Source organism: Halyomorpha halys, unplaced genomic scaffold (assembly GCF_000696795.3).
Source record: "Halyomorpha halys isolate HHAL.00 unplaced genomic scaffold, Hhal_1.1 Scaffold265.1, whole genome shotgun sequence".
Lineage (NCBI taxonomy): Eukaryota > Metazoa > Arthropoda > Insecta > Hemiptera > Pentatomidae > Halyomorpha > Halyomorpha halys.
Window position 1 is genome coordinate 1,486,941 of NW_027107765.1, and position 13,690 is coordinate 1,500,630.

The 13,690-nt window shown below is 32.4% G+C and overlaps 1 protein-coding gene across 2 annotated transcripts in view; it reads right to left on the reverse strand.

Annotated features, from left to right (window-relative positions):
* Dgk (diacyl glycerol kinase 1) overlaps positions 1–13,690 on the reverse strand; it is a 199,955-nt gene that overhangs the window by 24,282 nt on the left and 161,983 nt on the right. For both annotated transcript variants that reach the window (XM_014420294.2, XM_014420295.2), the window contains 3 exons: positions 12,987–13,157; positions 3,194–3,368; positions 1,533–1,706 (listed from right to left, as the gene is read on the reverse strand). In XM_014420294.2, the coding sequence (XP_014275780.1) occupies positions 1,533–1,706; positions 3,194–3,368; positions 12,987–13,157 (520 nt within the window). The remainder of the gene's footprint in view (positions 1–1,532; positions 1,707–3,193; positions 3,369–12,986; positions 13,158–13,690) is intronic.

Here is a 13,690-nt window from a genome sequence, read left to right on the forward strand (position 1 = left end):
GTTGATGACCAGAGGGTTTTACGCCTTTAAGCAACAATCAACAACAACAACAACGTAATGCAATTTACTAATTCATGTTTGGTTTTCTGTTTTAGAGGGATCGGAAAAAAAAGTTATTCCTCGTTAAGATACATATACTAGGGTTATCATTCCTACGCTGTATGTCTATACATGTCTCAGTAGGAAATGTAGACTAAGGATCTCAGTGGAGAACCAAATAAATAACAAATAAGTGGGTTTTCGATCCGGGAGGCAGATTCAAGACTACATTTTCGTACTAAGAGCTATCACAGAGACAGAGGGCAGCATTTTGTGAGAGAAATGCTCATCGCTAATGTATGTATTATTTTAATCTATCTTATATAATTTAAATCGAAAATTATGATTTACAGTTACTGACCCTGTAATGCATTCAGATTAACAAGTAAATAACCTGCATTAAGGAACAAAATTCAATAAAAGTAAGACTTATGGTTAAATGTGAGGCAGTTCATTTTGCTTGAGGAATATATTATGTGATAAAGAAACATATAAATATCAGTTAAACCGTCCCAATTTCAGCAAATTGAGATAATTATAAGAAGGTAATCATTTAAAGGAAGTTCTATTAGGTTGGGCAAGAATTAGTGGTTTGGGCTCAGTTGGAACCTATCCAAGGGGGCATTAGGGCCAAATTGGAGGCATTAGTTTCATTTCACTCTACGGAGAATTAAAAAAAAAAAAAAAAAAAAAAAATATACCTTCATTAAAATTGCTCAGTCGAATCACATATGTGAATTATTCAAATTAATTTATTAATCGATAAAGTTTGAAATAATTATTATTATGTTATTGTATTTAATTATATTTGTGCAGTAATTGTTTGCTGCAATCTGTTTCCGATGTTTTTGAATGACGTGAAGTTGATAAAAAATAATAAATAATTGTCATGGTCCCATTATGAATTATTTCATATCTTATTAGTATGAAGTATTTAAATCTAAATTGGCATAATTAATTCAAATAATGAAGTTGATAACTAATTGTATAACAAAAAATATTGTTAAGAAACACAGATAATTACCACTTCGTGGACATAACATTGCAGCTATTGATATACTTGATTTCAATGGAGTATATATCCTATTTATCCTTGCATTTAAAAAATTATTAATACATTTTTAAATGTTTGTATGTCATTAAAAATTCACGTACATATAAGTTTCTAGGATGACATGAACAAATGATTCGTCAAGTAGAAGTTAATAAAATACAAAGTATTTCGTTTGACTCCTCTAGAATATTTTTTTAAAGCTTTATCGTACCAAATCATGCAAATTAGTACAAATAGCAAGTTGTTGGTACTAATATAAAAAAAAAGATACTAAAATACTATGTAGAAAACAGATCGGATAGCCATGAATAACTGTAATAGTTATTGATCTTTTTGACTTTTATTAAATATAATTTTCAGTCGTACAAAAAAAAAAAAAAAAAAAAAAAAAAAAGAAAATGAAAATTAATAGATTGCAAACATTAAAGTAATATCTTACCATCAGACTTTCCATTGTTTACAAGGAGGGAATTATTAGATTTCCTGGACGAATTCCGGCTCACTTGAGAATGGCTTGGCGAAGAATCCGTACTTTTTTTATCGATGACTTCGTGACATGAATACGATGTGTGAGTAACGGTCAGCATTGGATGAACTGAAGCTCCTATACTGCCTGCAATGTTAGAACAACTGGTTAGAATTGTGTAAAAACCAAATATAAAACTACATCAAAACAAACTATTATTTTTAATCTGTACTGCATCAACTCATTTAAGAGTGTTGGGTTCAAAACTTGCAAAGGATGTACATTGTACAAGAAGGTGATTCAGTCAAGATCATTTGCTAAGATTCACAAGGTTGCTAAGGTGACACTTTAACAAACTTGGGTAAATCACGCCAGGCTTTACCTCCACTTTATAGAGCCTGAGTGTGCCCCAGAAGGAACTTGGAACCTACTAGATCAGCACACGGTTGATTTAACTAAATAAATGATCATCTGCAACGGCCGGATTTAAACCGAGGCCGAGGAGATAAGAGCAAAGCGCCATTAAAGTCGTTTTCCAATTATTCAGTTTTTCAATGCTGTTCAATTTAACTACTATTCTAACTTAAGTCTCATCTTTATAAACATTAACTAAATTAAATAAATGTTTCAAAGGTGTTATAAAGCCGCCGCTAAATCGGGGATTAGCTGGGCGGGTTGATCGGTAAGGGTTAACTTCATATAATTTCTTCAAAAAGTACTTTAATGTCTTTATTAACCTTTTTTAATCATAATCTTTACTCAATACTTACTTTATTTAAGGAATTTCTGCTATGATTTTTTTTTACTCACTGAGTTATCCGGCGTCAACAATATTGAAGTGAAAACCTTAAATTGTTTTATTAAATAGTTGTATATATAGATTGTCATTCTAAACCATTGATTACGTTTAAATGGGGCAGAATGATTATAAAATAAGTTATGAGATTGTCTTGAACTTTTTCTAGTTTTATTCTTTTTTTTTACTAGTTTTCCTTCGTTTGTTGAAGTTAAGTGGGGTACGTATGTTTTCAGGGAAAGTGCGTAAATGTTTTATTCAGAACAAATCCTTTACTGTTAAGAGACATGAATTATAATCACTAATGTTTCAGAGGTTAGTACAGAGGGTTCGCCGGGAAGAGATCGTTAAGGAAGTAGTAAAGAGTTATAAAAATATTATTTCCAACCTGTTGAAGATGAAGTTCGATCTTTCAACTTTTACTGTATCGGTATTTATCCACTTCTACTGGGCCTGTTTTTTTTTAACCTTTGGGGAAAGTAGAACCTTCAGAAACTGTTGCTTGGAGTGCCATGCGATTTATATTTATCTTTGACAGTTTCAAGTTTTTAAGCGCTCTCCGGCAAAGAGGACATCTCTGTAGTAGGGCGCATGTGGTGAAGTTCACCAAAATTTATTTTAGATTTTATATTGTGCGTATTCTATATAAATTATAGACGTAGACAGGGGTTGCTTTGAGAGAAATATTTTAAGTTTGGGATAGTCTGAAGGGTCACTCCTGTAGATAAAGTAACTCAAAGCTTGGTCTATTCCTTTTGCATATTTTCAAGCATATCGTACATATTACAATAAATTATAATATATTTAGATGATATATAATATAAAGATATAGCATTACCTGCCCTGGTCCTGGGCGTGGAGTCGCCATCGTGGTGGCCGATGTGCAGCCGGCCGGTGAGACCCTGCAACTTTTCGGCGATGTAGGCCGTGGGCTTGAGGACCAAGCTCTCACTCACAGAACTGGCTCCGTAAACGTTTGGTACTGAAGTCGTCTGCCCCAGCACCCCCGTCTTCTGCAACCGTTCCATTTTCTCGATTACAAACTGGATAACTACCTAACTAATTATACTAAGAGTACTTAAAAAGATTTATCAATAATTAAGGTTTATTTAAATAAAGTTTGTTTGTAGTTATTAGAGAACAACAAGCTATTTTTAAATCCTATGCAAGGATATAATTTTATTCTGTTTATAAACAATTTGTATACCCTGGAAAGGTTCAATGTATATCATATAAATATTTAGTGATTTTTTTCCTTTCCAAAATTTTTTCTTTATTTAAAAAAAAAATTACTCTACAAATCGACGGTTCGGAGTCCTCCGTCTTATCTCTAGTTAAACCAAGAGTTAACTAACGAAATATTTATTTATTTTTTTAAATTGACGAAGTAGATTTATGGATTTTAGCTATAAGGAGCCAGGAAGAGAAAGATTATTATTTTTATAATAGGGTAAATATATATATTTTTAGCTAATACTCAAATAATAATTGTTAAATAAGTTTTTATTATTGTATTATTGTTGCATTGGTTTTCAAATTTGTCAAAAGTACCCTGAAGACGGAGGACTCCAAAACGTCGGTTTATAGTGTAAATATTTTTTAAAAATTGTGGAAATGAGAAATATTTATATTATATCACTAAATATTTATATGATACAATTTGAGTATTTAGGTACCAAATGTTATTTCAAACTTGAGAGGTTTTTGAGTCATTTAATTAATATCTTTAATATTAATTTAATATATATCAGGTCTAATATTCAAAATGAAGAATGCTAAATTAATTTGAATATCATACCCATTAATATCATACCCATTATCCAAAATCAGATGCATTTGTTACAATAATATAGTGTCAATATCCAACATATATGTTCTCAAAACTTTATTTCTATATTATTAAATGCCAATAAAAAAGCCTAAGAAAATAAATCTTATGAAACCCATTAAGCCCATCTTTTAATATAAAATTATATAAACATAACAAGAATTTATCACAGTTTTATTCTATATCTATATATACTTCACATTTTTGTAATGTTCCAGTCTATTCTATTGACCATTTTCATCTTCACCTCCAGTTAATATATTAAAATATATTTTCAAATTTCAGAGCTGTCAAGGTTGACCAGATATGGAGACGTCGAACATACCAGTAGCTCAAAGTTTTATATAAGGAACCAGAGGTTGTCCAGTTTGTGAGGCTCAGTAGATTGAGGTGGGCAGGGCTTGTTGCTCGGATGGCTGAGAGTGATCTGTCGAGGAAAATAGTGACCGAGGCACTATATGGAGCAAGACGCAGAGGAAGACCTCGCCTTCGATGGAGTGATGAGTGGTGATGCCAGGACCATGATGAGAGTGAGGAACTGTATAGCGGCCGCACAAGATCCTAATGATTGGTGGAGGAGTTGTGGAGACGGATTAATAATAATATTTTCAAAATACGATTCCTGGGCCCTGTTTCATTATGAAATCTATGAGAATTAGCGAAAAAAACTAAAGGAATTTTTTCATGATGGGGATAATTATTATATTGTAGTGATGTTTGAAAGAATAAAAGTATAAGCCGTAAGGCATCGTACAAGTTAGTGATAGCAAGTAGCAAGTTAAAACTACTAGACTAATATTATTTGTTTTTACTTTCTTATGAAACAGGGCCCTGGAACTATTTGTGATAATTTATTTAAAGCTGTGCTTATTGCCAGCTGTTTGTTTACTGAGGTAACTTTTCTCGGGATTTCGGTAGTTTATAATTATCATTATTATAATTTATTTTTAATAAAAGAGAGTAAGCACACAAAACTAAAAAATAAATAAATAAATTCTTGTTCGAATATTGTACGAAGATTTAAAGAATAATGACTGACCCTTTTAAACAGTAGTAAATAGCTAACCAGCCAACATACTGGCAATGCATATATCTTTCCGTGCAGATAAAGATTAGAACGCATAAAAGATGCACCACGGGAGTACCAATTTAAAAGCACGATTTTCCACTTTTTTTGATTTTCTTAAAAACGATTAAAAAAAATAAAATAGAATAAAGTGATTAAAATCGGTATATTAATGTAGAATTAAATGGTTTTTAATATCAGCTAGGTTTTATCCTCATTGAAGTAGTCTGACAAGGCTTAAATGACGAATTTAAAAAAAAAAACTTTCTCTAATGTAACCTTAATTTTTTTTGTTTGAAATAAATAATCACCTCACATTTATACTAGTAATAAAAATGGATTAATATAAATTAAGAATAGATTTGATAATTAACTAGAGGAGATAAGAGGAAAAATATGTTTCCCAGGTTGAAAGCATATTTTTGGAAATAAAAGTAATATAATATAGTATTATATACCCTTAGAAACCCACAGATTTTAGAAAAACATAAAATTACAACATGACCTCCATAAAATAATACTTGGTATATTAATATTGATTCTATAACAATTCAGTAGACTTGTTAGGAGCAGAATGTAAAGTTTAGAACAATGTTATATTTTTGTCATAATTTTACAAAAGAAAAATGTACTTTTCTTTTGTAAAACTGTTATGAAAACTATTGAAATTGGAAATAGTCAATCAACACAAAGGTTCATTTGGAAAATTGGCGCGGGAGAGTATTATTTAGTATTATTATTTGTACAGTGAATGATATATTAATATCTATTCCGAAATGAGCAAGGATTAATTTCAACTCAAAGTAGGATGGTAAGTGAAAACACCGTACCAGATGTTTGTTAAGTAATAAATTATTTTTCTAGAAATAGATGGAACATGGTGGAATGAGGCCTAGAAAATGGACGAAAGAAACCGAAAGTTCGAGGTAAACGAATTAATTAATAAGTAGTATGAAAGTACGGATTATGCTTGTCTTAAAAAGTGATAAACAATTAAAGATTATTAGATGAAAAGTCTATAGCATATGGAACGTATGTATTATAGACAAAAAAAGGAAGCTCCAGTATTCAAAATTATGACATGTACGATTTCATTCATCAGTTTCCCTGTTATACAATGCTTGAAAAGCAAATTCAGAAACATAAACTCCTTGGAGTTAAAAAGGTTGTAAACAGGATAATGAACTAATTGAAACAGGTACTTGGACAGTAGTGAGGGATATTGGACTGTGTAGACCAGCAAAACGGAGTGTCCTTGCATAATTAGGGACCATCTGCTTGCTTCGAATTAGCTCCCCCATAATCGGCCGCAACACCTATTAGTACCTCCGGAGACACGGTTAATACGCTCGAATATATTATATCCAAGGAGGTTCCAGGGCTATACAAACCATGAATAATAATCTGAACCGGGAGTAAGGAGCGCGCAAAGATAATTGAGCAATAACATGGTAATAGAAATGTATGAGTGATTGCCTGAATTAACATAATAAAAAAATCTACGATATATATGGACTAAATAAGGCCTCGCAAATCGGTTTTCACCATCTTGGTCGTTTATAGATGTTCAAATTAGTAGGATCATATATTTATTTTGAAAGCCTTCCACCTTTTGATTTTAATACTGTCTAATGAGAATTATTTTTACGATTTGTTTCTGTTATTTTAAATTTATTTTCGGTCCGCTGGTGTTCCTCAAGGTAGAAATCTCGGTTCCATCCTCTACACCGTCTATACAGCTGAAATCCCAACTAATCCTAACACTATCCTAACAATGTATGCCGATGATACATGTGAGCTCGCAGTTAATAATAACCCTTAAATTGCACCCAAACTCTTCACTCCCATATCACAGCACTCGAGAAGAATGATGTCGGAATTGGACGATTAAAATAAATCCCAACAGATCACCTTTACCCTTCGTCGTAAACATACCGATTGCCCTACAGTATCCTTTGATAATGTTACTTTTACCCCTGTCGAACAGATCTGCTTGACCTTGGACTACATCTTGACAAACGATTAATCTCAAGTTGTCGCACAAGATTGAAAAGACCTGGAACTGGAAAAGAGCAGGAAACTGCTCGTCGATTTCGACTATTACAGCACTTACTGGACAAACGGTATAAACTTCCCATTCATAACAAACAAAAGACTGATCTACATTACTGTAATAAGGCCAATCTGGGCATACGAAGTTAAGCTTTGGGGCTCCACTAAACCTTCGAATTCCTCTCGTATTCAATCCTTACAATCCAAAACCCTTCGTAAAATCTTCAATGCTCCTTACTTTGTCAAAAATAAAATCATACATAAAAACCTTGATGTTCCATATGTAATCGACCTAGCCCGAACCAGATATCATTCCTTCCATTATAAACTCCCTAACCACTCAAACCCCCTAGTTTCTAACCTTGCATCCTCTTCCATTCCTGACAATCCTCCGAGGGGCCCTAAAGAAGATGGCCCGAGACCAGCTAATGTAAAATGTCATTAAGAGTGCTACCAATGGGTAGTTGCTCTACACGCCTGTAACACTCCATTTTAACTAAGATCAAATTTACAGAATGTATTATATTATATACAGTTGTAAATTTCAATAAAGATTTCACGAAAAACAATATTTCAGTATTTGACCCTTAGAGAGCTCTATTCCAATGGTTTTAACAAAGACAAACTCTTCATGGTTTGGAAGAAAGTTATGTGTATTTAACAATACTGTAATTCATAATTACTTAACTTATATAGTTTTTTAGCTATGGCTTCCTAAACAATAAAACAGATACTTAAGCACAATAAATTAATGTATAATTTCAATTCTTGTTTGAGACCAGGTTAGCTCATCAATTATAAGAAATAATATCTACTAAGTCGGAACCTGTTTATTTTTTTATTATTCCACACCTACGTTTCGGGCCACCGAGCATTCTCAAGTATAACTATTAATTAACAATTTCAATCACCTAATATTAAAAATTACTTCCAAAAACTATCTGATAGTAATCCTAATATCTAAACAGGATAATTTCAAAAAAATATCCTACCTTATTTTAAATATCACAACTACAATGTTGTCAAAACATTGGAGGCTATTCTGCCTTTTTAGGTTATAGATTAGATTATATTTTAGTTTATTAACCTATGAACCATAATTCAATTAGGGTAAACACTATGCACAATAATTCACTTTTATCATTTTGTGATAAATTACCTTTAACTAATTCACTTCTTTTTTACTATTATCACATTTACACTTTCATATATTAATACCTCACATTGGTTTTTGGTATGTTCTCATATATTTATAATTTTATTTTGGTCCACTTAATTATTCATTTTAGAGTTAAAAAAATCATCAAATTTAACTATATATTATTTATCTAATTTATAATCATTTTTATATCATCATTATTATTGTAGTCTACGATAGCTTCATCATATTTTGAACTTGATATTTAAAATATTCTGTATATAAGTGTGTATATTAAATTAAAAACAAACGGCAAGAGCAACGCTCTAATTGATATTTTTAACAACTATTTTTTTGGGCGGAATTACGCCTGTGTGACTCACTGTTTGGGAATGCCAAGTTCTCAAACAATTGATGAAAATAAAAATATACATATTTTCTGAAGGAAATAAAAATAAAAGTGTTCAAGAAAAGAAATTTTTATTCAATATGAATCTAGACCAAAAATAAATCAAAATTAAAAGTAGACATTCATAACAAAAATCTGTATAATCATATAAATAAATATATATATTAATTTATTAATTTGAAAATATTTTGTATTGATTTGGAATTACTAGTTGAAAGAATGTTGGAAACCTATAAGAATTAAGTCTTTTTCTCAACTTCGTACTTTCTTGAGTGTAAATTTATATAGTTTCTTCAGAACTGATAAAATTAATTTCTTAAGAGTTTACCTCAACTTGAGGCATATTATTAGAATGAAAACACACTATTCAATCTCCTTTCAAAATATTTATGTTTACCTCCATTGAATAATTTCTCCTCGAAAAGCACATGGGTCAATTTTCATATATAATTCAAGGACATGGCAAATTAGGAGTGAGCATTGCATAAAAAATAGAAGAATGCATTGTTGCGTGTTGGAAACAATGAAACTCTTGGGAAATCGGAGCCTTCATCACTTGAAAACTTTAACATCTTCAAACATTAACGGCTACCAACTTGTTACAACGGCTGCATGTCTTTCTCGCGTCAACCTTAATTTCTCCATTAAAGATTTCTTAAGCTGACAGAAACTTAATGAATTTTGAAGAGACCTTTCCTACTTTCAATAATAATTACGCAGGTGCTAATTAGTGGATATTCCTGGCTAATTAGTGCCATTAAACGAGTGATAAATTTATAAAATACAATACGGTTAAAAAAAACACTGTTTCAAAATTTAATAAAGGAATAATAATGATATAATAATAATGAGTCCAATAATAACGATTTTTTTATTAGAATATTTACAAAACAACAACTATTTATACTAAATTACCTTAAGATTACCGGTCAACCGAAACCACATCGCCGTGGTTATTAAATTACTATTTACTTCGGATATTTGAGGCATTCGTTCGTAAAACATAGTAACTGAAATTCTTTATGAATCGAAGTTTTGGCATCACTGGGTTTATTGAGATTGACTTTATGAATTGTTGAATGAATATTTGGGAAATATGTTTTCTTAAGAGAATAATATTGGTGAAATGAAAAAAATAATTTTATTCTGGGACACATGACCCCTAAGAATAAATAAATGGATCATACATTAAGATTTTTGTCTGGCTAGCATTTAAAAGTTTTCAGTAAGCAAAATGAAATGACAATGCGAGATCTTGGCTTAACTACTGTTAATAAAGGTAATCAATATATGCTTAACTAAATTGTTTACAATGATGCGGAGGTTTAGTTATACAATAAGTGAAAGAATAGATGCTGTTTAAAAGAGAGGTTTGACAAGGATTGGCGAATGGAGATGGGGAGAGAGTTCCAGAAGGAGGTTGCATGTATGACGAAGGATTTGATGAAGAAGGTGTTTCTATAGGAGGGCATATATAAATTAGTCGGTTGGGATCTGGTGTTTAATGAGTGGATGGATGAACGAAGAGTGAGGAGATCAAGGATATAGGTAGGTTTTTTATTTTAAGAACTTGGAATAGGAAAACACTCAGGAGGAATTGCCTTCGGGAGGTTGGGTAGAGCCATTTCAATTCGGTATTCCAGCGGGAGATTTGAGAGCGCCTTGGAAACCAAAAGATAAATCTTACAAAACAATTCATGAGTCTCTTCAGTCTCAACTCTAGTCCTGCAGATAGCCCTCCATAGACCAAGGGACCGTAGTCGAAGTGGGAGAAGACGAGAGAGGATACTAGGAGTTGACGAGTGTTCTGAGGAATGGAATTACGTAATCTCTGGAATTGTTTAAGTACAGTTATGGATTTTCGTGTTGTTTGGGAAACATGATTATTCCAGGAGAGGTTTTGGTCGAAGGTGACTCCAAGGTTTTTTATTGTAGGATATAAGTGAATTGGTTGGTTGTTAAGGAAGAGTAGGGGATAGAGGGGAGGGAATGAAGGAGGCGCTTGGAACAAATAAGAATGGCCTTCTTTTTTTATTTTTATTGTTTTTTCTGTATTCAGGTTCAAATCATTGCTTAACGCCCATGCATTAATACTATCAATATCTTCTTGTATCTTTTGGATGGCCTCAAGTATCTCAGAGGTATGGAAGGATAGATAAATTTGAAGATCGTCTGCATATAGGTGGTATTGTGTGTGGCGAATGGAATCAGGAAGCTCGTTAATATAAATGGAAAAAAGGGTTGATGAAAGTGACGACCCTTGAGGAACACCTCATTTCAGAAGAAAGGGAGAGGAAAGAGATTAAGAGATTGTTCGGAATGACGACTGTTTGGGAACGATGAGACAGGAAGGAGAGGAACCACTTCAGGGCACTATTTGACATGGAAAGGTTTTGAAGTTTACCGAGGAGCATCTTACGGTTAAATGAGTCAAATGCTTTCGAAAAATAAAAAAGAACTAAAATTGATATATGATGATTGTGATTGAAGGTCTTGGGATATTTTCAATAAAGCGAATTGTGTGGAATGTTGAGAGCGAAAACCGAATTGGAAAGGATTAAGGAGATCTTTTTGTTCGAAAAAATCATTAAGATGGGAGTGGACTAATCTTTCTAATGGCTTGGTCAAATTAGATAGAATGGGTATTGGCCGAAAGTCGGAAACTGAATAAGGAGAAGGTACTTTGTTCAATGGTCGGACCAGGCCCCGGGAAAAATAGAATTGTGAAGGGAAAAGTTATAAATGTGCAGAAAGGCAGGAGGAATGGTTGGTAGACAAAGTTTTCTTTACAGGAATATTGTCTGGGCCGTAATCGTTAGTTCTAGACTAGAGGACTGCTGAGATTAAATCATCAGGGGAAACATTTAAAAAATAAAAGTTATTGGGATCAAATGGGATTTCAGGGATGTGAAAAGAGGAAAGGTCGCATAAGGTTGTTGAAGGAGGAGAAGCAGCAAAGAAAGAGTTAAGATCATCCGGAGTAACAGTGTAATTTGGACAGGTTTGGAGAGGTCCTTAAAGATTTTCCATTTGGATTTAGGATCAGGTACTCGGGATAGGATGTTGTGAAATTATTGCTCCTTAGCGCGGCGTAAGGATGTTTGGGTAAGATTTCGGAGGGACTTAGAGGTGGAATAGTGCTCTGAAATTTCAATCAATGAATGGAAATATATTTCGTCTTCTCAATAATTCTCTTATTTCTAAGTTGATCCAGAGAGCCGGAGAGCGTTTGAAAGTTCGATTTTTAAGAGGAGCATGTTGGTTTAGGAATTTAAGGTGATTCGAGGATAGGGTCCATCACTTTTATTATCAATGGATGAAAGTGAATAGATAGGTTCTAAGGAGAAGGAAAGTTCATCAAGATAGGGACCGATGTTTTCTATAGTTAAAGAATGAAGGAATGAAAGAATGAAGTTTCGCCAACTAATTTTCTTTGGTGTAAGACTAGGGCTGGGAACATAGTAAGAAATTTTGATGAGGTCATGGGAGGAAAGAAAGGACATAGGAATTTGGGAGGAGGACACAAGGTTCTGTTAAGAATCAATAATAAAATCATCATGGAGCGAATACATAAGTTTTCTAGGATATATAATATGTTACTCCTATTTGAAAGTAAATCATTGTAATTATTAAATATTTTAACATTGTAAAGGTTTATTTTAAGATTTTGTCAGTTACTATGTTTTACTACCGGCCGCCTCATTTTTAGACGGATTTTCCTGCAGCTCAGTGCGGACAAGGTTATATAAGTCATATTATGCTGACAGGTATATGACAATACCTGGGAAGATTGCGGCCGACTCTCAGAGCAATATCCACAAGGAATACATTTTTCGAAAATAATCTCTAATAATAATATGGGTTTGTTGCTTTAGCTTCTAAAATAGCTGTTAATAAAATTACATATATTGAACTATTTACGAATTTCCATTTTGGTTAGTTTTTAGTTTTATGTCAGTGCGTTATTGTAGGAAAGAATTACGTTTCCCCAGTCTGCAATTTAGTCAACTTCGGTCAATTATTAACTTTAAAATACTAAAGGATTTGGCTATAATGACATATTTTTTGTTTTCCATTGTAATTTACAAAGATTTAAAATGAAAAGTGAAATAAATATGAATAAGAATATTATTTTTACTTTGTTGTTAGGTAGAGTGCCATGCGGTGTAGAAGCTGCGGTGAAGGTGGCCGGGATCGAAGATGCTGGTCGTTTGATAAAAGAGAGAAAAAGGTGCTTTGACAAGTCATCGGGTGTCGTCACTTCCAAATAGGTGTCCAAGAATAATTTGAAACCTTCGTAGTCAATTTCCTGAAAACAGAAAACATATGCCTTTAATATCAGTAGTATGCTATTATGCCATTTTATAGGTAAATATTTATTCTAAACTAGTATATTAATCTGGGAATAAATAATTATTAATACAACATTTATAATGTATTGATAAATTTGGGAATAATGTTATATGAAACATATAAACCGCAAGTACAAGTATTTGACACACGATAATGTCTAAAGTTTCCTCTAGACTAAAATACATGGTTAGAACATACTCAGCATAAAAGTAATCTTAGCAAACGATTAGAAATAGGCTATTCAAGAGAACTTCTTACGTTAAAAAAAGAAAAAAAAAAAAAAAAAACGCAAATGCACAAGACTGTTATAAAACTTATATGTACCAACAAAATTCTGAGACTATGTGACACTGCATAATATTACATCATCACCGTTATCATACCGTTCCAAAATTTCGGGAAATCATTTTAATCGAAAGAGGTGATTAAAATAATTTATTCATGATCACACTCAACCGCCAGATTTTTCCCCAATTAAGTGTACCCGCT